This window comes from Heterocephalus glaber, unplaced genomic scaffold (genome assembly GCF_053883595.1).
Source record: "Heterocephalus glaber isolate CG9 unplaced genomic scaffold, H.glaber_assembly_v1.0 deba00000470, whole genome shotgun sequence".
Taxonomy (NCBI): Eukaryota; Metazoa; Chordata; class Mammalia; order Rodentia; family Bathyergidae; genus Heterocephalus; species Heterocephalus glaber.
This window is the reverse complement of record NW_028258145.1, coordinates 6,963,636-6,989,811: the sequence shown is the minus strand read 5'-3', so window position 1 is coordinate 6,989,811 and position 26,176 is coordinate 6,963,636. Positions and strand designations below refer to the sequence as shown.

The 26,176-nt window shown below is 43.2% G+C and overlaps 1 protein-coding gene across 1 annotated transcript in view; it reads right to left on the bottom strand.

Annotated features, from left to right (window-relative positions):
* Il18rap (interleukin 18 receptor accessory protein) overlaps positions 1–25,874 on the bottom strand; it is a 29,497-nt gene extending 3,623 nt beyond the window's left edge. Inside the window, exons 1-9 of the mRNA XM_013072097.3 lie at positions 25,663–25,874; positions 24,902–25,223; positions 24,625–24,808; positions 12,498–12,648; positions 8,549–8,614; positions 6,653–6,776; positions 4,231–4,382; positions 3,027–3,164; positions 624–797 (exon numbers count right to left, since the gene is read on the bottom strand). Coding sequence (XP_012927551.2) covers positions 624–797; positions 3,027–3,164; positions 4,231–4,382; positions 6,653–6,776; positions 8,549–8,614; positions 12,498–12,648; positions 24,625–24,808; positions 24,902–25,223; positions 25,663–25,732 — 1,381 coding nt within the window. The 5' untranslated portion in view covers positions 25,733–25,874. The remainder of the gene's footprint in view (positions 1–623; positions 798–3,026; positions 3,165–4,230; positions 4,383–6,652; positions 6,777–8,548; positions 8,615–12,497; positions 12,649–24,624; positions 24,809–24,901; positions 25,224–25,662) is intronic.
* Between the last annotated feature and the right edge of the window lie 302 nt (positions 25,875–26,176).

The window sequence follows — 26,176 nt, the reverse complement described above, 5'->3', positions numbered from 1 at the left end:
GGCCCTCTCTCTCTCTCTCTCTCTCTCTCTCTCTCTCTCTCTCTCTCTGCTTCCAGGCTGTCACTTTTACTGTGTCAACTCTACAAACTGGTGAGGATCTCTGCCTGTCTCTAGTGACTCTCAATTTCATCATGCTCCTTTGATGTTCTGTATCCCCAAATTGTCAATTTCTCTGTGAGCCAAACTCACTGGAACTGGGCAGGCTGGAACTCTAGGGTCATGGGTGCCCAAGAGCCCTGATGAGGGAGAGGAGATCAACAGACCCACAGTGGCCAGGAAGTCACATGGGTGGCTCCCACAAAGGACCCTGCTTGGCCCAGTGCTAAGGATTATGGATGGCAGTGTTCTAGACACCAGGAGGGCCAACTTTTGGTGATGACAGAGATGACTTCCTGCTCAGAGTCTAGGAAAGACATCTTTGTTCTGAACAGCCTCCTAGGGTGCTGTCTTGTTTTTGTTTTTCTTCTGAAAGTGGACTTTCCAATGATGGAGGCTGTCTCTTGGTCAAGTTTTTCTGTGATGTTGGCTCAGGTGAGCGTCCATAAGCTATGGCAGGACAAACTCATCGCTGAAACTTGTTGCCCTTTGTGAGCTGGAATTCTTCCTGGGTACCCAGGACCTACCTCCCCCGGGGGCCACATCTCTCTCAAGCAAACATAAAGTAAATCCATATTTGTTTTCCAAGACCTCTGGAAACAGACTCAGGGCCAAGTGTTCCTCACTGAGAGGTGAAGGGTCCTCGATCCCCAGAGAGCTCCATTTTGCATAGGACACGAAAGCATCAAATTCCTTTTTATCTGAGGGAGGAGAACAATGCAAAACATCAGCCATTTCCAGTTTTTCCTCAGTCACAGTTCACATACAGATGCCTGAACCATATGGTATGAATCTCTCCTCCTCTAAGTTTCAGGTGTTGCGTATTTTGTCCCAGCAACAGGGAAGTGACTAAATACAAACTGGCAGAGGCAGAAGAATCCAGAAGTTAGCTCACAGGTGATGTCAAACAGTATTGTTACAAAGCAGCTGGGCCTGGGAATGCCCAGCATGCACGTGCTCAGTGTGGATCTGCGGGGACAGAAAGGCTGGCACCAGGGCACCCAGGTCCTGGGGCCATGTCTGCAGCCAAGCATCGCAGCTGAAAGGAGATGCAGGCGTGGATTTGGGCCAGCCTGCAATCAAATATCTAATGCACCATGGTCAGTCCCTCTCCTTCCATCTCCATTAAATCCCTAGCACACTAGCAACTTTACATCATCTGGAAACTAAACCACTTAGATCCTCCACCATTCTAACATGCCCTGTCTCTCCAAATTAATTTTGGATGCTCAATCTTAGCTTCAAAGCATTCATTTTGCTGCAAACCTCAAATTATGCCAGAAGAGGGCGCTGCTGTACCACTCCTGAAAACTGGGTTCAGCCTCCTGGTCTGATTGTGGAAAATGTGTGCTTTGGTTACTGTGAACAGCACCATGAGGTCCGGTGGAGTGTGGGGGTTAAAAAGAGTGAAGATGTGTTATGTACATGTGCCGACTCCCCACCAGAAATTTAATCGTGAACTGTAAATATGTACTTATAAATTTTTTTTTTTTAATGTAAAAGAGAATTTAGGCAGCTCAATGTCAGAATTTGAGGGGAAGGTCATTGTGGATTCTTTGGCGGGATCTTTTCCCATTACTTCCTGTTTCCATTTGTCTACCAACAAAAAATTTCTGAAAAAAAAATAAGAGTTCTTTGCATGGTAAAATGAGAAAGGGGACATTTAAATGTTTCACCGTTAGCTGATGATGCTTTACAGTGAATGACATTTCAGAAAAAGAAGTATGAAATGACCTAGGAAAGCAGTGAAGAGTTAAAGAGTTAAAAAGCTTTATGCAAGAAAAAGCCAACTATCTTGAAAAAATAAATCAATATCAAAAATACTTGTGGCTTGTAGATTTCTAGGATGAGATCTCAGTAGTTGGTCTATGACAAGACATGATCGGTTCATATCTTTTGTTGCTGCTTTGCTTTTGTTAGCGTGTTTGGGCCTGCTTTTTGGTTGTGGGGGGTTGTTTGATTGTTTTGGTGCTAGGAGTTGGACCCAGGGCCTGACATATCTCTTGGTCTTTCCCTAGATTTTCTCCAAGGAACAAAACCATACACTAAAACTGCAAATATTCTGCCCTGGGAATCCCAGGATGAAGAAAAACAAACAAAAAATGCTGCTTTTCTAGTCTAAGGAAGCTCACATTAATGAATATGATTTCCTCTCTTGCATCCAAACTGACAGGCGTTCACTAATAGTAGGGATGCTTGCATTTTATTGTCCTTCCTTCTGCTTTCTGAGCTGTGCCCACTGTCCCACATGACCCCTTGCTCCAGAGTCCAGCTCTGACATCCTCCAGACTTCAATTCTAGGCACATGACTATGTCTTTCTCTGCTTAGAAATTCAGATGGTCATGACAATTACAGTAGCTAATACACGTAACAGGCCTATGCTGGAGTCCTCAAGAAATGATCATAGTTGGCACCTGCTAAGTTTGCCCACATACAGAGAAGCCATCCTGAAAGCTTAGTTCTGTTTATCTCTCCCAATGGGCTCTCACAGCCTGCTTCTGAACTGGAGCTATCGGACCCCTATTCTACACAGAGGTGTTGAGGGCTGGACATGTTGTTTGCCATATTGCCTCAGGATGGTGCAGAAAGATTATTTTTCAGTCCTACCAGCCTCAAAATAGCATCATCTATAAGATTGTTGGTGAGTGGAATGAAACAAAGAAATATTTCCCCATCTGTCCCCAGTGTAAGGCTACCACGCTTGGACTCTAAATCCCAGGGCTGCTATTCCCCCATCAGGAACATCCATTCCTGAAATCCTCCCTCAGGCTCAGCCCCAGTGGCAGGAGGCATCTGAAATTCTTTCCTAAGTTAACTCCAAGAAAACCAAGGCCATCGGAAGTAATGAACTTGTCTCCTGTCCTGGTCTGAGCCCTATGTTGGTGGACTCGGAGGGGAAATCAGAGGGTGACATGTGGGGTGGCCTTACCTCTGAGGGTCTCATCCTTGCTCTTGTAGGTCCGGCACAACAGCAGGATTTCGATCCAGTAGGTGTAGACGAGGACACCCACCACCAGCACACCCACTAGCGTCAAGGCAGTGCCAAGCAGGATGTACAGGAACACCACTGTGGGGACACAGTGGCCATGAGCCTTGAAGAGGAAGCAGAGGGCCCTGACCCTCTCTGGTGGCACTGCGGCCTGCCCAGCACCTCTTCTCCCTAGTCGTATCAAAATCACTGCCTCTGGTAGCATTTGTCTTGAATCTGGGAACCTCTTAATCAAGGGTGATGGGAACCGTCTACCATCAACTCTAGAGAACTCAGGGGAATGGCACTTCCTGGCTGGGAAGACCTGAAATGTCTATCACCATCATTTTATTTATTGTCATCCATAATCTTTAACTCCAGCACAACCCATCTGCATCCTTCTCATTGTGTATTGTAAATTATTTTCACATATTCCCTTCCTTACCTAAGTTGAAACTCCCTGAGACCAGGAGCCATGTCTGGCTTACCGTGCCACCCTGCTCAGTTCCTGAGGCAAAGTACCTACAAACCTCTACAGAAAGAGGCCATCTTCAAGAGCATCTGTGAGAGGCCAGGGACATGCTCCATCTTACTTATGAGCCTCACCAACACACATAGTTGCATGTGCCATGGCCAGTTGTTAACTGGATGAATGGATGAATGTTGCCAACTCATCTCTGGATGTCTTCATGAAGTCATTTAAAAGCTATTCTTTGCTTGGAGTTTCTACTCCAGCTTTTTACAAGGCTAAGATCGGTCTGTGCATGCATCATTCTGGACACTGAGCAAGAGGACTCCTTCCCTCCTCCATTCTCCATCCATAGAAACATGGACCTACCATGCTGCCTAGCTGCTAGGAGGCAAAGAGCAAAGACAGCTGAGTACTAGCACAATGCCGGGCATGTAGGCCATGTGGGCAGAATAAGTGTGTAGATGGAGGAGAGAGGAAATGAAAGGCAGGCTTTTCATAGAGCATTTGTTAAGAGGTTCAGGTCCAAATCATGATTTCATTAGCTCTATGACATTGGGCAAGGTGAACATGGATTAACCCAACAAAGTGGCTGAGTAGAGTCCAGCACCTGGAAAACATCCCACTCTGTCTTCTTCACTCTGCCACCCTACTCAGCAAAGGGTGTACATTCTCCAGTCTCCACTTCCAGCTCACCTCCTTGCTTCTCCTTCAGTCGGATGGTCTGGGTTGTGTTCCCAATGGAGTTCTGGGCAAAGCACACAAACTTCCGCCCCAAATCGCTCTGTGTGACTTCTTTCAAGAGGACAGCATATTCAATGACTTCTTCCTCCAAAGTGGATTTAATACTAGGGAAGAAAGGAAAATTCCATGCCTAGTCACGTCAGTGGGCCCCCACCGCCAGGGTCTGGAGCTCTTAGAGCAGCCAGGAGTTCAGCATTCAGAAGAACCATGGGATCAGTACCAAAAAAAGACAACGAAGGGGCCAGGGATTTAGCTCAGTGGTTCCGCCGCCTGCCTCGGAAGCGCAAGGACCCAAGTTCAATCCCTGGTACCAAAAAAAAAAAGAAGACCACAGAGGAACCAAGGTAGATAGAAAGACAGAAGGCTGCCATCTTGCCTGACTTACTGACCACTGAGCATGAGCACTAAACCCAATCTACTTTGGACACATCTTTCCTTACTCTTCACAATTCCCCTTGAGAACAGATAGCAGCAATCATTTATAAATGACTCACTCCTGCTCATGTTTTAGTGTACACAGGACTCTTCTGAGAACCAGAAATGGACTCTAATCTCTTCTATTCCTTGCTTCACACAGGGAGGCAAGCAGCCCCAGACATGCCCCTAGGAAGTGGAGCCTGGTCCCAGATCTGAACCACTAGATCCCATCCAAGGAGTGGTGAGTCTTGGCATTTATTCATAATTTGAATTGTCTAAAATTGCCTCCCACCATTCTGCCCCCAAGAGACACTGCTTATGTGGGTGATGTTGCAGGCTGTGCTGCTAGCAGCCTAAGCACCAGCTCTTATTCCCAGCATGCTTCCTACCTGCCATGGGGGGACAAGCATGTCACCCCTACTGTAGCCACTCATCACAGGGACCCTGCAGAGTGGAGACTGTTATCTGCAGGCTGGAGATGGACTGAAGGAGCCCGCTTCACATGCCCTGCCTCCTTGACTCTCAGGCAACTTCCCCTACAGATGGGACCCAGTGACTTCCCAGATTGCAGAAATCCTTGCTAAATGTTATCCTTATCAAAACCTTTTCTTAACTTTTTTGTGATGATGCATACTTTTCAAAATGATATTTCACATGTCCACTGAAGTGTTTTAAAACTTCGAAGGCGTTTATTTACTGCACAGACCCCTACTTTGAATCAGACCATGGGTCATAAATGCAGGTATGCGTCCTGTAGTGACTTTGCAGATGACCCCAATGGATCCAAGCCTGTCCCTTCAGAGAACAGGTGATGAGCTGTGGGGCTCAGATGGCTCTGAATGCCTAGAGCTCCCCCCTTTCCACTGGATAAGCTCTCCCCCCAGTAAACTCCATCCACTGAAGTGGGTTTTATGCTACAGACAGCAATAAGCTAAGTCTACTTTCTCATAGAAGAGCTCCCACCTATTTCAAGACAGACAGCCCACTGCTCAGTTCCCTCCACCAGCTTAAGTGGCTGCTACTATTGTTCTGTTTTCTTCAGACTCTATATTAGGGTGATGCTTCCCCCAGAAACTTTCCAAACTTCTCATGGTTCTGCAAGTCTGGGTCCCTGGAACCCCCGACACACGGAATGCAGGGCACTGCTGAAACCAGGGAATGGGGCGAGATCCTCTCCCCTCCACTAGTTGGACATGCTGCTTCTGCCAAGCAGCTTGAGTCAGAATATCTATATGCTGGGCGACTTGATTCCTTCCTTCCTTCCTTCATTCCTTCCTTCCTTCCTTCTTTCCTTCCTTTCTTCCTTCTTTTCTTCCTTTCTTTCTTTTTGTTTTCTTTTCTTTCTTTTCTTTTTTTTTGAGACAGAATCTGGCTGTGTAGTTCAGCCTGGCCTGGAGCTCACTATGTAGCCCAAGCTGGCCTCAAACTTGCAGTGATGCTCCTGTCTCAGCCTTCTGAGTGCTGCAATTAAAGATGTGCACCACTACACCCAGCCTGGTTAGCTAGATTTTTAAAGCATCCACTTCAAACTGTTGCTCCAAATCAGGCTTTAAAACCACTTTCAGGAAGGAGTGCAGCTCGGTGGTAGAGCTTAGCACCCTGGATGGTTCTGGATTCGATCCTCTGCACCAAAAGCAACCAAACCCAAACAAAAACAAAAGAATGCTTTCACACAGTGATTCATGGCTTAGTGACATGTTCTGAGATGATTTCACCTTGGGAATATCAGAGTGCATTTAACAAGAGCTGAGATAGCTCTGTCACCAGAAACCCTATGGCCCCCAGACTTAATATTAACATATACATTGCAATTCTGTGTTTTTATTCTCACCACTGGCTGGTGCTGGTGCCTAGCTCATTAAATATAATCAACTCTATGTATATTTTGATGATTTCTAAAGGTGAAAACATCTAGTCTTTGTTGCCAAGACCAAAGTTCCTTAATTTTTTTTCTTACCTTTTTTCCTGAAATATTGGCAATTCCCATTCCCAGTCAGTGTCTTTGATGTACCACCTTATCACAGGATTAAAGTCCCTCTGGAAGCCAAATCGCACTGTGCAGTGAAGAGTTAAAGGTTTTCCTGAAAATGAAGAGGTCAGAGAAGACAGGAAGGAACCACATGAGAATACGTAGTTTCAGACTAGGGAGGAAGGTGTAGCTAGAGACAGATTCCTACATGGCCAGGTCTGCAGGTGAGACACATGCACCAGAAATAACCAAACACTGACAGACCTCACTCACAAACCCAGAGCCCTGGTGTATTTGTCTCTTGTGGGCAAGTCTGTGTCTCAGACATGTGACTGTATGTTGTTAGCATGAAGAACAGCATGAATGTATCCTAAGGGTCCCAATGTGGCTGAGGCGGACACCAGGGAAGTGGGGCATTTTGGGTGAGCCAGGTCTTCACCACCACTGTGGAAATACAAGGTGCATCAATAGGGAACATTTCACTAATCAATGTTTGCGTGTCAAATGAAACCGCAAAGTTACTGTAGCATGTAATGAAGAAATCATGTAGACGCTCAGCTGTTCTTATGATCAGGGCACCCCAGGCATGTTGTCAGACTGCCCTCCCTTGACTCTTCTCCACAAGGGACACCCAGATATGCTCTGCCTCAAATTATCCCAACCACCCAATGGCTCCGGGCACCCTTTGAGGACTAATCTCTGCACCTCGAACTTGTTTTAAATTCACTGATACCATATGGAACTTGACTACATATTTGAATTGATTTTTTTCTTCCTTCCTCCCATTTTTTCTATAGTTTTATTCTTTATTCGTATATGCTTAGGATATGCAATAGTTACATTCATTTTGGAGGATTGGTGTATGTCTTAATCATTTTCCAACTTTCTCCCACTCTCAGCTTTCCCCTCTTTCCCTGGTCTCCCTTCCTTATCTCCAAAAGTTTGCCTCCTTCTTAACTACCATCGTTCCTTTATTTTTCTCTTTATTTATATTTTAGGTTTCTCATGTAAGAGAAAGCATACCATGTTAAGCTTTCTATGTCTGGTTTGTCTCAATATTATTGTCTGAAGATTCGTTCATTTTCCTGCAAATGACACAATTTCATTCTTTATAGCTGAATTTAACACCCTTCCTCTCCCAAAAAATGACCCAATCAAAAAAATGAGCAAATGGACCAAATCATTACTGCCTCCCATTCTTCAGATGTTTGCTGTATTAGCATTGCTAGTTCCATCATCTGGGGAAATTTGTAGCATAATACTTGTTTCTAAATTTTCTTCTACAATAATAAATCTCACGTTAGTATTTAAAAGCACTCACAATTTATTAAAAAGAAAAATCATTTGATGTTAAATACATCCATTCTTATTTTGCTATAAGGAAAGACATAAATGCTAGTGAACTTGACAAATGAAAGGAGCCCACAAAGGGAGTCAATTTCCCCTCTACCTGAGAGGACACTATTTTGGAATTTGAGTGGAGGTTGTAATGTTCCACTGTAGTTCCTTTAAAGACCAGACCAAACATCACATTCATGGGGCTAAAGCTCCTCAAGTTGGCAAATGTATTGACATAACCAATAAATACAAGCAAGTCTTCCTTGGAAGAGTCCAAACTACTGATCGTGTTGAATGCACTAGCCACTGATCATATGTTGATTGTCCCATCAAAGCAACACTCTAGTCAGTCTTGTGATGCCCATGGACAAACGTAAAGGCTGGGGGTGAGGAGGAATAAGTAGCTCTTTGAGACCCCAAAGCTAGTCAGAGCTGAACCACAGACAATTCTGTTTGACTTAAAGGCCAACTCACTTTTCCTTATATCACACTTAGACCAGCTCCTGGAAGGACAGGAGTTCAGGGTGACAACTTGACCCAGCTTACCAAGTTCTACTTCCAGGATCTCCTTGATAGGATACACAATGTCTGGTTTGAACTTAGTATCAGCCACTAAAAGAGAAAAATAAAGATCATTATTTGCATTGAGAAATCTGAAAAGCTGCTTGCTGAAGATGATCAATACTTTGATCTAAATGTTCAATGCTCCCTCTTCAAACTCTATCCATGTAAGTCTAGGAATTCAGGTTTTCATGAAAATCCCAGTCTGGCTGCTGGAATGACAAGGGTACCCAACTGTCAGCTCTGGCAAAGCATCACTGATGAACCTGTGTCCTGTGGGCCTGGGCACTTGCTTCTCACCAGTCCTGCTCACCCATTGTCAACCAGAGGCTCTATCTTCACTTTCTACGGCAACATTTCTTTTTGGTGCCATCTGGCTGAGTATCCCAACTGGAGGGAAAACCCATGTGATAAATACCCTTCCACTTCCTGCCACAAACTTTCAAATGTGCCTATGGCTTCAAGCTTCCTCTTGAAGGCATCCTATTTCCAGGCACAGGGAGAGCCGTGGTCTCTGCTCTTGACGTCACCTGGTCATACTCCTCACTGACCTCCTTCCTCATTTCCACCACCTCTCTCATGTATCTTTAGCTGTAATTTATGTCTCATTTCATGGGCATGAACATTTATCCATTGAGTCTCACTTCCTATCTTTAAAATATGAAGGAATTCTCACCTTATATCCAGCCTCATGCATTTTCCTTCCCTTCTCAACCAACTGCATGAAAGACTTTTATGCACTCACTTCCTCCATCCACTCACCTCCCTGGAGTCTGATTGCTTCCCCATATTTCCACTGGAACTGCTTTAATCAGAGTCATCAGGGACACTGGGGCCCTGAGATCCACTGGGCACCACTTGGCACCATTGCATGGTTGGCCACACCTGCTCCAACTTTCTGCTCTGGCTCTGCCCCTGTCCTCTTCTGCTGCACTTCAGCCTCCATCTTCCTCTCTGTGTCCCTTCAGGTCCTCTCCCTCTGTGCCTGTCTGAACATCAGTCCTCTCTCCAGCTGTCCCCAGCTCTCCCTGGGTGGCACAGGCCCGCTCCGGGCCTCTTCTCTACGCAAGGTCTTGGCTCCCAAATCTGCCTCTCTGTTACACCTTCAATTTCACTTCCTCTTCCTCCTCCCTCTCATGATACCACTTGCCCATGGGTGTCTACAGACTCCCATTCCATCTCCTTTGGGGTCTTTGCCACACCACCAAGTGGTGAAAATTCTCCAGGGATCAGTTCTAGGCACCTCTCTGTACTACTTCAGAGGTCTCCTCCAGCTACTTGGCTTTATATATATCACATGAAGGTAACAATTCCCATACTCACATCTTCAGCCCAGGGGTCTTCAGATGGGTTTAGCGAAACACCACTTGTCCTCATGATATGGATAACTGAAGTTCATTCAAGCCAATACCTAACTTGCTCCTCAGGCTTTCTTCTGCACTCTTTTCAGGCTTATTCATTACTGTCACCATCTACCAACTTATCTCTCTTTTTCTTATCTTCTACATCAAATCCATCCTCATGTGATATTGGCACAGCCACTGTTCATTGGCCCTGCTGTGTCTATTCACAGAGCCACCCTGGGAATCTTTGAGGAACCTGAGCCCAGCCTACTGTTCCCTCTTGTGCCAACATCAATAGATTACAGAAAATCCACGTACTTGCCCAACTCAATGCCTGACTCATTCTGGCCCTCCTGTTCCCTCTTCCCCATTCCCAGTCTCCACATCATTTACAACACACTTCCTCATTATTTCTGGAGTCTGTCCACTTCTCTCCATCCCTGCTACTCCCTCTTATTGGGGTCTCCATCAGCAGGTGCCTACTTACTTGACCACTGCAACCTCCTAACTCTCCTCCCCACCTTGATCCTTGGTCTCAGAATTCACTTTCTGCCCAGTAAACAGTGTCCCATCTTGAGTAAGTCTGTGTACAACACTCTTCTGCTGACACCCCTCACTGATCCTTGGATAAAATCCTATGCTCACTAGAACAGCTGACCCTTATCTTCCTATGTTGTGCCCACTCTCTGGTGTCTCCTGGACCTCAGCAAGGCCTGCAATGGCACCTCCCCTACCTTTCCTCAGCTCATTTGTCCTAATTGCAAAAGTCCTCCTGAGAGCTGGTTCACTGGGTTTGGGTCCAGTGCCTCTCACAGGCCTCTGCTCCCCTTTCTCTTGCCACACGGTATTGTGATCTGCTTCCAGTCTGTCTATCCCACAAAATGAGAAGATCTCAGAGACCAGCAAAAGTGTCCGGGAACCCATTCTCAAATCCTTACCTCCAAGCCCGACATGTAGTAGAAGCTCAGAAAATATTTGTGTGGGAACAAAAGAATGTTAGAATTAGTGAGTAAATGAGGGAGACAGGATTGGTAGCAGAGCAGGCTTGTCTGAAACAGATGCAGCAGACATGGCAGAGGGAGGGGAGAAATCCATTCTGAGTGGAGAACTGAGGAACTGACATGATTGGTGATTTCCATGATTGGAGGAGGAAATGATACAAGCATGGCATTAGCATTTGTATTTCTCTTCTAAGGAACAATCAAATACAAATGAAATGGCTGGGACCAGAAGTGGCAGAAGGAGCAAGTGTCAGGAGTAGACAGCAGTTTGAATAGTCTTCATGTGTTCTGTGTAGCTTGTGTCTTGCAGGAAAGGGAGGCAAAGCTGCTGAATGATCTTACTAAGAGCCAAGCTCACCACTCTGAAGCTCTTGGATACAAAGCTTGAGTGATACCCCTTGTTATCTTTTGACCTCATAGGCCATGCTTACATTAATCACATGTTGCTTAATTATATTTTATAATTTTTTGGTACTTATGTTTGTAGGTCTAGTAATAAAAACCAAAGGAAAAAGGTGGGGCAAAATTAGACAAGCCACTAAAGAAGAAACTCAGTAGGGCAATAAAGATTGGACAAGACATTTCATTTCATCATTAGTCAAGGAAGTATAAATTGGGGGAAAGAAAGAAGAAAGAAAGAAAAAAGAAAGAAAGAAGAGAGAAAGAAAGAAAGAAAGAAAGAAAGAAAGAAAGAAAGAAAGAAAGAAAGAAAGAAAGAAAGAAAGAAAGAGAAAGGAAGGAAGAAAGGAAGGAAGGAAGAGAAAGAAAGAAAGAAAAAAAGAAAGAAAGAAAAGAGAAAGGAAGGGGGGAAAGGGAAGGAAAGGAAAGGAAGAGAGGAAGATGGGGAGGAGAGGAGGAAGGGAAGAAAGGAGGGAGAGAGAAAAAAGGAAAAAAAGGAAAGAAGGGAAGCTACTTGATGCCAATCAAAAAATCCAATAAGACTAAGTATTATCTTACTTGAGAATAATGAAATTCCTTGTTAATATGGTATAAATTGACAAAACATTATCTTAATATAGTGCTACCTTTTGTCACACAAACCACATTTCATAATACAGAGCAATGTTCTCTTACATTAATGGATGGGCATATATTTGGAAAAAGTGTGAAAGCACCAGTGTAAAGAATATGTGATCACTCTATGGCAGGAAAGTCCGACAGCAGTGGGGGCACAGACCCCCAAACTGTAACTTCAATGCTTTGTTTCTCTAAAAAAACAAACAAAAAAAAACCAAGATTTTGAGTATGTAGGAAAATGTTAACACATTCTAAAGTCGTGATGGGTACTTGGGTGTCACTTATCTGTGTGTGAGATATTTAATATATCTTTAAATTCTTTGCAAAGGTAAACTAGGAAGAAATGAGTGGACAGCTCAACTTGGGATGACCAACAGGCACCCCGGGTTTAACTGAGCCTCCCTGGGGGTGGGATCTGGTTTGATGTTAGCCTCATCGGAGGCTTTCGTGATTACAACTGCATGGCTGCCTCTTTTACCCCCAAGAGGAAAAAATGACTAAGCCAGAGGAAGATCATTTTGTTTGGGCAGTGAGAGTTCAAGTCTTGGAGCTTGTGGCACATGTCTCACTTACCGATGGTTCTCACTTGAACCACGGCTCTGGCTGTCCAGGAACTTGAGTTTGAGGACAGAGCATAGTCACACACGTACATGCCCTGGTGGTAGTCGTAAATGTCATCCAATAAGATCGAGTTGCTCTTTTCCTCAGAGAGGACTCTTCCATTCTGATCCAAAAGACAAGCAAGTCAAACATATTTCCTGAAGCAGAAAATTTTTATTCACCTCACACTAATGACCCTGATGGAAAAACATCACTCATCTGAACCAGGAAGGGGGCGGGCTGTTTTCAGATAAGGGCATAACCCAAGCTATGAAGAGACCCTGTACCCACACTATACTGTACAATTCTCACATGAAACAGAAGCCATTTTTGTAATGCAATGCATGGTGTACTGTGTGTAAAAAAAAAAAAAGAAAGAAAAAAGAAAAAAAGGGAAGGAGCCAGGCCCCAGTCAGCTCCTGAAGAGCTCTTCACCACCTATTTCTCATTTTGTGACTCAGGCCTTGAGAGTGTTCTAAGGAATGATACTTAAATAAATATTTAAAAATGTGTGTGTGTGTGTGTGTGTGTGTGTGTTTCAGGAAAATGCTATAGATTTTCTGTAAATAGGGTAATATATTGGTTCTTCTATAAAAAATATAACTCTAGTAAGAGAATTAATTTTAGATTAAAGATATTAAGTAAAGAAGCAAGTGCATACAAATATTAAAAACAATGACTGAAAGTTGAGAAGCAATGATTTAACTCTTACTGGACCCAAAGTAAGTCAAGTAAGAACTGAAATGCAGTCATCATTCGCCTCTGCCTAACTTAGGATCCATCAGTGACTCCCTTGTCCCCTCAGGATGAGTCTTGAATTCCTTCCCTCTGCCCTCTCTCACTTCCTGTCCCTGTCCCACCACCCTTTCCTTTCCTAGAGGAGCCCTAGCCCTCCTTGACCAGTAATAGCTTCTCCCCCTGTTCCCAGGCAGGCTATAGCTCAGGCTCCAGGCCAGAGCCAGAGGTGGCACTGTGCGGGGAGGTCAACTGTGCTCCCACAGAATCAACCACTTCTGGTTCCCAGGCCAGCACACAAGCCACCAATGCTGTGTGTATGATGCGGGGAACATCCTTCTCTGGAGTTGCTGAAGACAGCCTTGGTGCCTGGACATCCAGCTGTTCCTGGACACACTGAGGAATAAACACAGCCTCCTCCCAGAGGGTATGCAGCCCAACTTCAAGCTCTGGGAAGTCAAGAGGCCAGGCAGGGCCTCAGCTTCCATGGAGCAGGGTGCTCCTGGGGTCTAGGCAGAGCCTTGAAGGATGTGTGGGAGTCAGGGGAAGGTGAGGGTCATTTTAGGAGCATCTGAGGCAAAGGATGTACAAGAGGGGAATCAAAATATGTGAATGTTTAATTTTTAAAAAATTATTACAGTAAAAGACACATTGCCATTAATGCCTCTCACAATGCTTTCCCTCACTTGGAACACACTCATCTCATTGTTCTTGCCACTTTCTGCAGCAGTTCTTGAAGTCCTCTTTCATGAGTTTCCTTACAAGGTGTGATAAAAAATATAGTGAATGCTGTTGCTGAGTGCCATCCAAGGAAAAGGCAGGCTAGTAAAAACATGACATAAGGATCCACCTTTTCCCTGGATCTGACACTGTGCCACTTCTGACTCTTCCCCAAAGTAAAAATAACCATGAAAGAAAAATGTTTTGAGTCAATTCAGGACATGGAGGCAGCTACAAGGACAGTGCAACTAAAGATACTCATGACAGAGGACTTCCAGAACTGCTGCAGAAAGTGGCAAGAATGATAAGTGTTCAAAGTAAGCAGGAGTATTTTGAGAGAACATAATGGAAATGTGTCTTATCGTAATAAAATTTTGTAAAAAAATTTAAACATTCTGTTTTCTGATCACACCTCATACATGAAGACAAGGCCAAGGTAAAAGCACTGATGGACTTTGGAGGTAGACATGCTCAGTCTTTGTCTACCTAGTACATGGTAGGTGGGACAGAATTGTGAGCTCCTTGTGAATGTTGCATGAATAAATGAATGTACAAGGAGAAGAAAGATTTTCAAGCAGGAGGGTCAGATGATCAGACATTTAAAAAAATGAATGACAGCTAAGTATGGAAACTCACGGAAATTTAAGCAGAGGTGGCCACATTATGTCAACAAGGGCAAGGACACAGTAGGGCCGCAGGAACAAGTGATTATCACTGTGATCAGATGGGCCAATGTGTCAACTCTGACCTCCGGTATAATAAAGTTTACATGGCACTTTGGCCTTCATGTTTCCAACCCAGAGTCCCAGCAGTATAGTTCTTATAACTAGCAGTTGCAAGAAAAGAGATAAACAACAAAAATACTACCAGATAAGATTCTGTTATCTCTTTAGAGATAACAAAATTCTTTCTCATGCATTATCACATAAGATTTTTCCAAAGGCTTCTCTGACTTGATTTGCACAGATTCTATTTCCTTCATTTTGTAAATGAGAAAAGAAGAAGATTCTAGAATTCAAGTGAAAGCCAGTGAGAGAACTGAGAATCAACCAAAAGTTTTCTGTTTCATGTCTAGTTGAGGAATATCCCTTCTTTGCCTGCCAACTGGTAGAAGCTGGGATTCCCCCAGTCCAAGTGTCTGGTGCAATTCCTATGGCCCAAGGAGCCTTTTGCAGTAAGGACCAAAAAGTGATAGAGAAGGGTCAGACTGGTCAGCGAAGACAGCTATAAGCAGAAAGAAAAACAAGGGCAAGACAGACAAGAAAGATATTTACCAGGTGATCTCAAAGATTGAGAATACTTTAGAACCAAAGTTAAGAATTCAGGATAGATTCAGAGATAAACATATAGAGAGCACAATAATGACAAAACACAGAATTAGTGTGGGGTGAGGGGTAAGTTGTCACAGGAGAGATGCCACAGGACCTCAGCTGAGCCACTGGGCAGGATGTGCAAGGTGATGTAGCCTCAGGTTTTAATCACTGAAGGGGTAAGTATGGCTTAGTGTGTATCATTAAGACTTTATGAGATAGAACTCAAAGATAATGTGAAGAAAAGAAATTAGGAAAAAGGGGTTTACGCCAACGATGATAGGAAACTCATCAAATAATGCAACCACAGATGATTCTAGGAGGAAAGATAGAGGCTCAGGTAGATGCTCAGGGAGCTCTATTTTGCTCTAAGAGCTCTGTCTTGACATGAAGCAGTCATGTCATATGTGGCTTAGAAGAGTCTATCTTTCTCCTCCTCCCTTGACCCTTCTCTGCTTCCTGTTTGCCCTGCCATGGACTGTTTCTCCTCTGCAAGTCCCCTCGGCCATGCTACTCTGCCTTGAAGACAGCTGACTATGGACTGAAACCTCTACAAACTGTAAGCTAAAGTAAAACTCTCTTCCTTTAACTTGTGGATGTCAGATATTGTGTCTCAGCAAGAAGAAAGTAACTAAGTGCGCAAAAATAAGTAAATAAATAAAAACCTGAAGACATTACAAAAGACTTTTCATGGCATGTGTCAATCAAGAAGAATAGCAAAGTTCCTCTTACTACCCTTTACTGGAGTAGTTATTTTAATTTTATACTATAGTGTCATGAAGCTCTACTACTTACCAGGCAGAACAGCACTGGGGAGCACCATGACCACAGAAAAATTCCTTGGGAGTGATACTCCCTGAAAGTAGGTAACACATTGGAATTCCCACCTGGGGTTCTACCACCCTGTGTGTGTGGGGGGGGGGGATTCCAGGATTTTGGCTTCAAAATCCTTCAGCCCCATTCTATACGATGGATTTTATGTTTTTATGTCTGTTTCAATGTTTGAAATATCATAGACTCACTGTGTCCTGATCTGTAAGCATCACCTCTTTGCAACCTCTAATTAAATCAACTTCTCCTTTCTCCAACTTGGTAAATACTCAAAATATATTTTGAGGTGGAAAGACTCAAAATATTATAATGAGCTCTTTAACACCCCATCATCTAAACATGTAGTCTTTTCTTTTGTTCCATGAAAATATCACTAGCATCTGCCACCACCATTCTGTTCCCATGCTATGGGTGAAGTCTCAGACTTATAAAGGTCAAACGAACCCACAGGGTTCCAATAGTCACATTACATGAACAATTCACAGACTTAATTTCCAGTCTGACCCTAATACTGAGCTGTTCCTCATTCACTGAACGTGGCCTTTATTTTTTTTGTTTCTGTTGCTTACATTTTTTTTCTTTTTTTTTTTTGCCAAGTGCAGCAACAGTCTTTTGCTCAAATTACCTGACAGCATTATACTTACACATAAATGCTGAACTAATATTTATCTTTTGGTGAGAAATGATATATTAAATTATTGATGATTGGCCAGATGTCGATCCCTAGCCAAAGACTTGTGTGAATTAGTAAGCAGATGATTCATGAACACTTGGAAAAGGAAATGATTGTTAATATCAGACAACTTTCATTCACTAAAAGGAATCACACCAAAATCATCTCATTTTCCTCTGTAACTGAATGGCGGTGAGACCACAGGCTCAGAGGAATATGGCAGGCACATTACATCTTCAGTATAGCATGAAATTTGGGAAATACTTTCATGATTTCCCTGTTAACCAAGATACTTTTGGGATGCATTATAAGACTTTTGGGCATGTCTTGAGTTGATTGAGCAGCACGGCCCCTAAGTAGTGAGTTAATGGACCATCTGTAGCTAGAAGTCTTGCCTGAGTCAGCAACTAAGATCCCTAAGATACTTACTGATTCAGTATTTTTAGTAGGGGTCTGAATGATCACATGTGCATGTTTATCTCATTTATGAGCTTCACAAATCTGGGAATGATAGATAATATGTTGGATTTTAAAATCAGAATTCCAATTTCTTGATGTATACAACAATGAGTTGACAAAAACAAATGAGAATTTAACTGGAATAAAGTGAAATAATGAATATGGGCTAGAAACTCTGTGCCAAGACCAAGAGAGTGCTCATACAATTGCTTGATTGCACTTTTTGTGAAAAGGCCTGCCTGCCAACTTGGAATGATTCAATCATATAATGGAACTACCCAAAATCTGGAACAATTGCAGGATATATCAATAATCCATCGGTAACAAGGAAGACAGTAGTTCTTCTGATTTTAGCACTGATGAATCAGCAAGTAGATTATTGTATTGAACAGGTGAAGGAAGTTGTCCAGGATTATGGGAAATGGTCACCATGAGAACAATCTGATGGGCCGATATATCAACTCCAGAAATACTTTTCAAACATGTAAAATCTAAATTGCCTTTACTTCCTCTCTATCTAGAAACTAACCTTTGGATGTAGTGGTCTCAGTCATGATGTGGGGCTCACAGAGCATGAGTTACTGGGAGACCAAAGTCAGTTATGATGAGAATTTTGCCAAAAGGACAAGAGAGGAGGTGTGTCTGAGCTATGTGCAAAACCTCCTTGGGACACAGGGCCCAGCAGTGACCTCACAGCCATATTGGCACTGTGACAAGTGAGCTTGGTGTGTAAGTGAGACTGTCTTAAACCACCACTGGAAATGTTATTCAGGGCACAAGGCCTGCAACCAGAGGACACAAGGTTGTCACCAAAGCCCATATCTTGGTGTCTCAAACCATTTCAGAGGAGATGCACCCACTGAACTTTGTTATAATTTTGCATTGTTTCAAAAATTTATTTAGCTGAAGATGATTTTAAAAATGCTGCCTTAGTGCGTGTAATTATTTATTTTAGAGGTCTGTTTATTTCAAGGCTATTTTTTAATTATATTTCTAGAAATTAGGAAAATACAGAAAAAATGTTGTTAGACTAAGTAACAGATAATTTCCTTACATTCTGAAAGCTCACCCATCAAAAGGTTAAGACTCTTCAAGCACAGTGGCCTTGCCAGGGTCCAGTGCCATCACTGAAATTGGTCTGGGCTTAGAAGCAAGTATATTTTGGCAAATTTCAATGGAGGAAACATCTGGCCTTGCCTAACCCATGACACGTGACCCCAGATCTGCTTAAGGCTAGCCCAGGCCGAAACAAGCCCAAGTCTACACACTTCTGGCAACCCAGCCTCTGCCCTGCCACTCTGAGCAGCAGCCCAAGCCTTGGCCTAGCCTGGGGGCCCAGCACACAGCCTTGTCCAACTACAGGTCTCTTCTAGCCAGGGGAGACAGACTGGAGGCCTGATTCATCAGAGACAATCATAAGCCCAGCCAGCAGCTTTGCCTGACTACTGGGTCCAGCTGGTGGCCTCACCAAGCCACAGAGCACAGCCAGCAGTGCACAGGCAGTGGCCAGCCCTGCTGGAGAGACTAATCCCAAGATCTATTTTTCTGGTGTTATGGGATTTTGTTTTTGTTTTTTTTGTGCAAGGAATCAAACTCAGGATCTTGCACTTGAGAGACAAGCGTGGTACCGCTGACCTAAATCCTCAGCCCCCATGTCATGGTTTTTATCTGGAATTCTCCCCAAAGCCTCACATGCTCAGAGGCAGGGGCTTGTGGAAGGTGATTGGATTATGGGGGTGGCTTGGTGTTGGGAGGTGTGGCCTGGTCAGAAGAGGCAGATCCCAGGGATGGTGATCTGGAAGGGTTCATTCCATCCCAGTTCCTCCTTTTCTTCTCTTTTTTTCCTGGCTGCCATGAGGTAAACAGCTTTTCCTCCACAATACCCTTCTATCTGTGCTGTCCTGGCTTGGAGCAAGAAGACTATAGATTGAAACCTCTACAAATATGAGAAAAAGAAAACATCTTCTTTAATTTGCAGATGTCCAGTGTTGTGCCTTAGTGATGAAAAATGAATAAGAAATCTGGGGTTGCTACCAGCTAGCCTATCCACAATCCCAGTTTAGACTCAATGTAAAGATTGGTCACCACCAACGAACATTTACATACGCTAGAAGCAGTGGCCATTTCCTCAAATGTGTACCCCCTAATGCAAAGACTCACAAATATGAACAGTACAGAAATATGACCAAAAGGACCTGATAAAGCTCCACTGATGGACCCTGAGGAAATGGAAAGCTATGTAATTACTGACAAAGAATTCACAAAAATCCTCTTTAAGAAGTTCAGGGAATTATAAGAAAATACAGTTAAAAATCAGTGATGTTTTGAAAATAATTCATGAGCAAAATTAGAACGCTGAAAAAATGGAAACAACTTTGCTGGACAAATTGAAATCCTAGAGATAAAGAATATAAGTACAACTGAAAAAAATCCAGTAGAAATAACAGCAGACTTGATCATGCAGAAAAATGAATCAGATTGGGGAGCTTGAAATTATCCAGCAGAAGAGCAACAAGGAGAAGAACGAGAAAGAGTAAAGAAAAGATGACAAATTTGAAGTACTAAAGAAAAAAATCTGCCAAACAAGAATATTTTCCCTAGAAAATCTGCCCTTCAGAAATGAGAGAAAAATAACTTTTACAGATAAAGCTAAGAGAGGTTATCGCCACCGAGCTACTTTATAACAACTACTGAAGGGAATTCTTTAAGTTGAAATGAAAGTCTGATAATAGAAAAATATGAAAATAAAATAAATCAATGGTACAAGTAATACATAGTGTTACTCATGTTACTTAAATCCTATAATAGTGTTATGTAAAACAATTTTAGGATAAAAACAAAACTATTAAAAATAGCCATAATTACAATAAATTAAGAGGTACAAATTACAAAACTATATAAATTTTGATATCAAAGTCATAAAAGATAGGAGGGAGGGAAAGTAGCTTTTGTATGCAGTTAAAGTTAAGTTGTCATTCGCTTAAAATAGTTTGTTAAAAGGATAAGACTTTTATGTAAGACTTATAGTAATCACAAAACAAGAAATCATGGTAATTATACAAAATATAAAAAAAGATTCAAAGCATACAACCACTGAAAACCAACAAAACACAGAGAAAGACAGCAAGAAAGGTAGAAAGAGAAAAATGACCTCTAAAACTAGCACAAAAAGAATTGTAAAAATTTCAGTAGCAAGCACTTATCTACAGAAAATAAAAAAGACAGATTGGCTTAATGGATTAAAAAACAACTAAGATCAAAGTCTATTTCTTTCTGATGGAAAGATAGCTGACCTCTTATGGTCTGCATTTGAATGGAATATCTTTTTGCATTTCTTCACTTTCAGTTTACATGTGGCATTGTTAGTAAGGGAGGTCTTATAGGGGACATGGTTAGACCTCGTGTGGGTGTGTGTGTGTGTGCGTGTGTGTGTGTGTGTGTGTGAGAGAGAGAAAGAGAGAGAGAGAGAGATCAAATTTCTAATGTTATTTTTTACAGTAATAGAGGAAAAAATAATCTTTAAATTCATATGGACGCACAAGAGACCTCAAATATCCAGAACAATCTCAAATAAAAGGAACAAAGCTGGAAGCATCACACCCCCTGATTTCACACTGTATCATTCAGTGATGGTCATCAAAGCAGCAATGCTGGCATGAAAACTGATTCCTCAGCCAGTGGAACAGGATTAGGAAGTGCACAAGTAAGGCCACACATTTAGGATCAACTGATTTCAGATGAAGATGCCAATGCCCACGATGGGGGAAAGGCAGTCTCTTAAATGAATGATGTTGGGAAAACACTTAGCCACGTGCTAAGGAATGAAATTGGATGCTTACCTCACACCATACCCAAAAATAATCTCAAAGTGGATTAAAATTTTACACATTGTTGTAAAAATGCAAGAAAAACCAAAGAAAGCCTCTACTACAATATCTGCACTTTTTTTATGGCTAAGACCCCCAAATCACAGGAAAGAAGAATAAAAATAAATGATGGGATTGTATCAAATTGAAAAGCTTCTGCAGGTGAAAGAAACAATTAACAAAATGAAGAGACAACTCACAGAATGAGAGGAGATATTTGCAAACCATGCATCTGATAAGAGATTAATATCTGAAATCCATAAGGAATACTAACAATGCAAAAGCAAGAAGACAAATAACTGGATTGAAAAATGGGCAGAGGACCTGCACAGACATTTCTTAGCAGAAGACACACCAATGATCCACAGGTATATAAAAAATGCTCGGAATTGCTAATCATCAGGGATGTGCAAATTAAGTCCAAAGGAAGTATTACCTCACATCTATTAGAGTGCTTTCTATAAAACACACAAGAGATAACAAGTGTTGATGAGGAGTTAGGGAAAAGGAAATTCTGAAACATTGTTGCAACCATTTTTATGGAAAATACTATGGAGGGTTCTAATAAAAGCTAACAGTGGAAGTACCACGTGCTGAAGCAATCTACTTGTGGGTATAAATCCAAAGTGACCAATGTCAAGGGGTTGTTTACACTTCCTATTTATTGCAACATTACTCCAAGAGCCAACATATGGAATTACCCTAAGGGTCCCTAAGCAGGTGAAAGTGTGAATAAATGTGTGTTTAAACACAACAGAATACTATTCAGCCACATCAAGAAGGACATTCTGCCATTTGTGACCACATGGACAGACCTGGAAGGCAACATGCTTAAGTGAAACAAGCTAGGCACAGAAAGACAAATACTGCATGATCTCACTCCTATGTGGAGTCTAAAACAGTCAAACTCATAGCAGCAAGAGTAGACTGGTAGTCACAAGAGGTGGAGGAGTGGGGAGGAAGGAGTGATGTAGACAATTGTGATTTGCTCATTAAAAATAATAAAAATAAAACACTAAAATAAAGTGGTTGAAAATAAATTACCTATTCCTCTGTATCAAAATATTTTAATATATATACTAATCCTCTGCATTTATACTACTAGTTTCTCTTAGTTCATTGAAAAGAAAGTTTTGTGGTATTATGTACCTTCTTTGTAAGAGAAAATCTTTTTTGTCTCTGAGTAACTACTTCAAAGATGACACACAGTGTATTAACTATTGTCATTCTCTCATTATTTTGTTATGACATTTTGTGGGGTTTTTTTCATAAAATAATCTCCAAGCCTAAGTGCTCGTGTCTGTGAAACTTATTTAGGCTTCAATAGGATGCTGTGTATATCTGCCACGTGTCCCTGTCCAGCGTGTCCTCCCATTCACAGTCCCTCCCCTCTGCCAATGCAGCTGGATGTGCACTCTGTGTCTGCTCAGAGCAGGATGCAGGGTTTGACCCCACCCCTGTGCACTGGGGTTCAGCACCAAGCCTGCCACGCTTTGCCTGATGTCATTACAGCCAGTGCCGTGCCACTGCCCTGAGGTCTGTGACTGCCTACTCACTGTGTGCAGCACGTGTGTGCATGTGTTTGCATGTGCACACAGATGTGCACTTTATAAAACATAACCTGAACCAGGACCTGCCCAAATCTGTGTCAGAAGGTACAACAGGAAGAGTGAATATGATCAGAATAATTGCATATATGGAACCGCCCCATCCCAAAACCATGTGGAGTAGGAGTGAGACCAGGGTGAGGAACCGAGGGGGAACTATTCCAATGTGCTATCTACAAATGTACCATAGCAAAATGCATTACACTGTACGACCAATGTGAACTAATAAGAAACACAGAACACTTTTTAAAAATTAAGAAAAAGAAAGTACACTCAACAGCTGCCGTCACTCACCTCTTTTAGGATGGCTGCCCGTGCACCATGCAATGCATGGTGACCTTCACTGGCAAAGCCCCAGAGAAGTGTGAGAAGGTCTCCCCGGACTTTCCCATGCCCCAGGGTTTAGCTCTGAGAGTGTAATGCAGAGAGCTGGGCTGCTCTGTGGCTTGAGCTCAACCACAGGTGCAAAGAGCAGTCAGCCCAGTGCATGTCCTGGACCATGCATGCACGCACATCTTTCTCTGAAATCCCTGGGGCAGAGGCTCTTTGCTGTCTCAAGAATAACCCACAGGGACAGTAAGACAGCTGACATCACAGAGTGCAGGTTCTTTAAACCAAGGGAAATTTTATTCTTTCCAAGAGAACTGAAAACATCACAAAAAACTATTAGCATTTCTCACTAACCACCTTTTTTGAAGTTACGACATTATTGTGTTTGCTAAAATTGGAATTCTACTGTGGTGATCATTCGTTGTCTCATTTTAAAACACAAATGTCAGGCTAGATGCCACATCATTTGCTCTCTATTCTGCAACAAGTATGATCACATCTGTCCATCTCTCAGCACAGAGTCACAAGAACCAAGTGAGCCAGCCAGAGAGCAGGCACATGTCTGTAATTCTAGCACTCAGGAGGCTGAGGCAGAAGAATCACTGAGTTTGAGGCCAGCCTGGGCTACAAAGTGAGTTCAAGACCAGCATGAACTACATAGTGAGACATTGTCCCCAAAAACCAAAGCAAAGAACCAAGTGAGCTGATGTCTTAAGCCATGTACTGTGCCCAGTAGTCTCTCTCTGCTGAGTTTCAGGGTGCACAAAACCACAAGACATGTGGCCCACATGTTTGACTACCATCAGTGGAAATTCAAGATAATATTTTTATATTACCAAACATGCACATTATAAAGTCAAATTCAAAATTTTGCATGATTGTTTAAGGCAAAAGATTGGACTTCAGTTATGGGGATTGTGGAGGACACTTAGAATCTATTCCCAGATTCTCTGCTGGCAAAGGTGCTTTTACTTTTTCTTTCTTTCTTTCTTTCTTGCTTGCTTGCTTGCTTGCTTCCTTCCTTCCTTCCTTTCTATGTCTTTCTATCTTTCTGTCTTTTTCTTTTTGGTTTTGGTTTTTGTGAGTCAGGGTCTCACTATGTAGCTTAGGCTAGCCTCAAACTCTCAGCGATCCTCCAGCCTCAGCCTCTTGAGTGCTGGAATAACAGGTGTGCTCCACCATACCTGGCTCCAGTCTCTTGAAGACGTCTTCTTAGGGTACCCTGACCCTTGGCGATGCCCGGCTTCTGGCAGCAGTGATATGAGCTCCCCTGTGCTTCTGCAGTAGCCCACACCTGCAAGCTTAATCCTATGCACATCTCATCCTATGTGTCACAAATATACATGAATATTGGAAAATTTCTTGGCATTGATCAGAAGGGTGACTCTAATAACCCTAACACCTTGGGGCAAGACTCATCCAGAACATCAGGTCCCCACACAGGCCCAGGGCCAGCCTCTGGGTGGCTCTGATATCAGAGCCTCAAACTCACATTTCCACAAAGCACCTTCGGAGATGTTGCCATGAAGAATAGCACCCTTGCATGAATTTCAGATACTTCATTCTTACCTGGTACCAGGTCACCTCTGGCCTGTGTGCATCCCCTTGGCAGCTGAGACGGGGACAGTGAATGGAGCCAACAGTCCCAAGAATCAGGTATTGCTTATGGGGTGCAGAGGTGCTGCAAGGTGCTGCTGTCTGTGGCCTCACCTCCAGGACTATCTTGGCACAGCAAGCCCCATCCTGGGCACTCCTAGAAGAGTAAAGGGTCCTGTGAACATAGGTATTTCCCAAGATCATAGAGCACTGGGGATTGCTTGCAGATAGACATGCATCTGGGACAGACCTGATCCTGGGTTTACAGATGTATGTGCCAGCCTCTGTCATCTCTGGGGCACTGAAGCGAAGTGTGTTCTTGTTCTGAGCCATGTGAAGGTGGCCACCAGCAATCTCCTCCACTGGACCCTGGTCCCCACGCTGTCGGTACCACTGGACATCAGTGAGGTCCTCACTACCACTGCAGGGCAGGGATCCAGGGCTCGGTGTTGGACTGTGTGGACTTTTGTGGGAGAAATGGTTTCTCCATGGCTCTGGGAAATCACAAAATAAGACAAATTCCTCTTCCTTTCCTGGGGAATATGTCCAAAGGAGTTTTTTTGTGGAACAGCCTGACAACCACAATAAAAAAGCAACACAGAAACACATCAGAAGATGGAGATCATATTCATATGCACAAGTAGCATTGTGTGTAAAAGATGAAGCTGCATGTGTGTCTGTCTTCCTTACTAAGTCCATTGTGTAGAGAAGGTAAGCTTATGTTCCAACTCCCTCCCAGGAGGTTGCAGCATCGCCGGGACCCTGGCTTCCTGAGCTGTTCCAAGGTCCTCTTTCATAGCCCCACAGACACCTGGCAACATGGGCTGGGTTCCATCCATGCTGAGTGTTACCTGAAAGGTGTTCAAGCTACCAGTCTCCCCCTACTGCCCTGCTAACCATAGGAAGGAAGTGCTGTGTGTAAATATGTCACACTGCATATCTGTCAGATCATCTGTCAGTTTGGGGCCTTACCACCAACCTGAGTGTGAAAGCAAGAAGCAAGAATCCTACCTGCCTCATTCAAGCTTGTGATCCTCTCTCTGGCCACAAGCCAAAGAAACACCAATCCCCAAAGGAGCATGGTCCTCACTGGTCACTGGAACACCTCAGCGTCTTCCTTCTGTCACCAGCATGGAGGACACAGAGAGTCTGAGCCCTTGCCTGGACACCATTTCTAAACTGGGAAATGGGGAAACCAGAGCCTGTGACCAAAGCACGAGTCATACAGGAAGCTTTGACAGGGCAGGTCCCACCCAAAGGAGCAGCCACAGGCCCAGGAAATTGGGGCATTTCCAGCAATGGGAGCAGCTCTTCCTGTGAGCTGCTGCCTGCACCCCCAGAGGAGGGGGCAGCCCAAACCCGGGGACCCATGACAGCCACCAAATGGGAGGGAGGTCTTCCAATGCTGTTTCCCATGCATAAGATTCCTTTTCTTTTTCTTGTAATTTTCTCATCTACTATGTCTATTTCCATGGGTAAGTTGGAAAAAGTTAAGTTTACATTTTCCTGAAAAGATTGGCCCAAC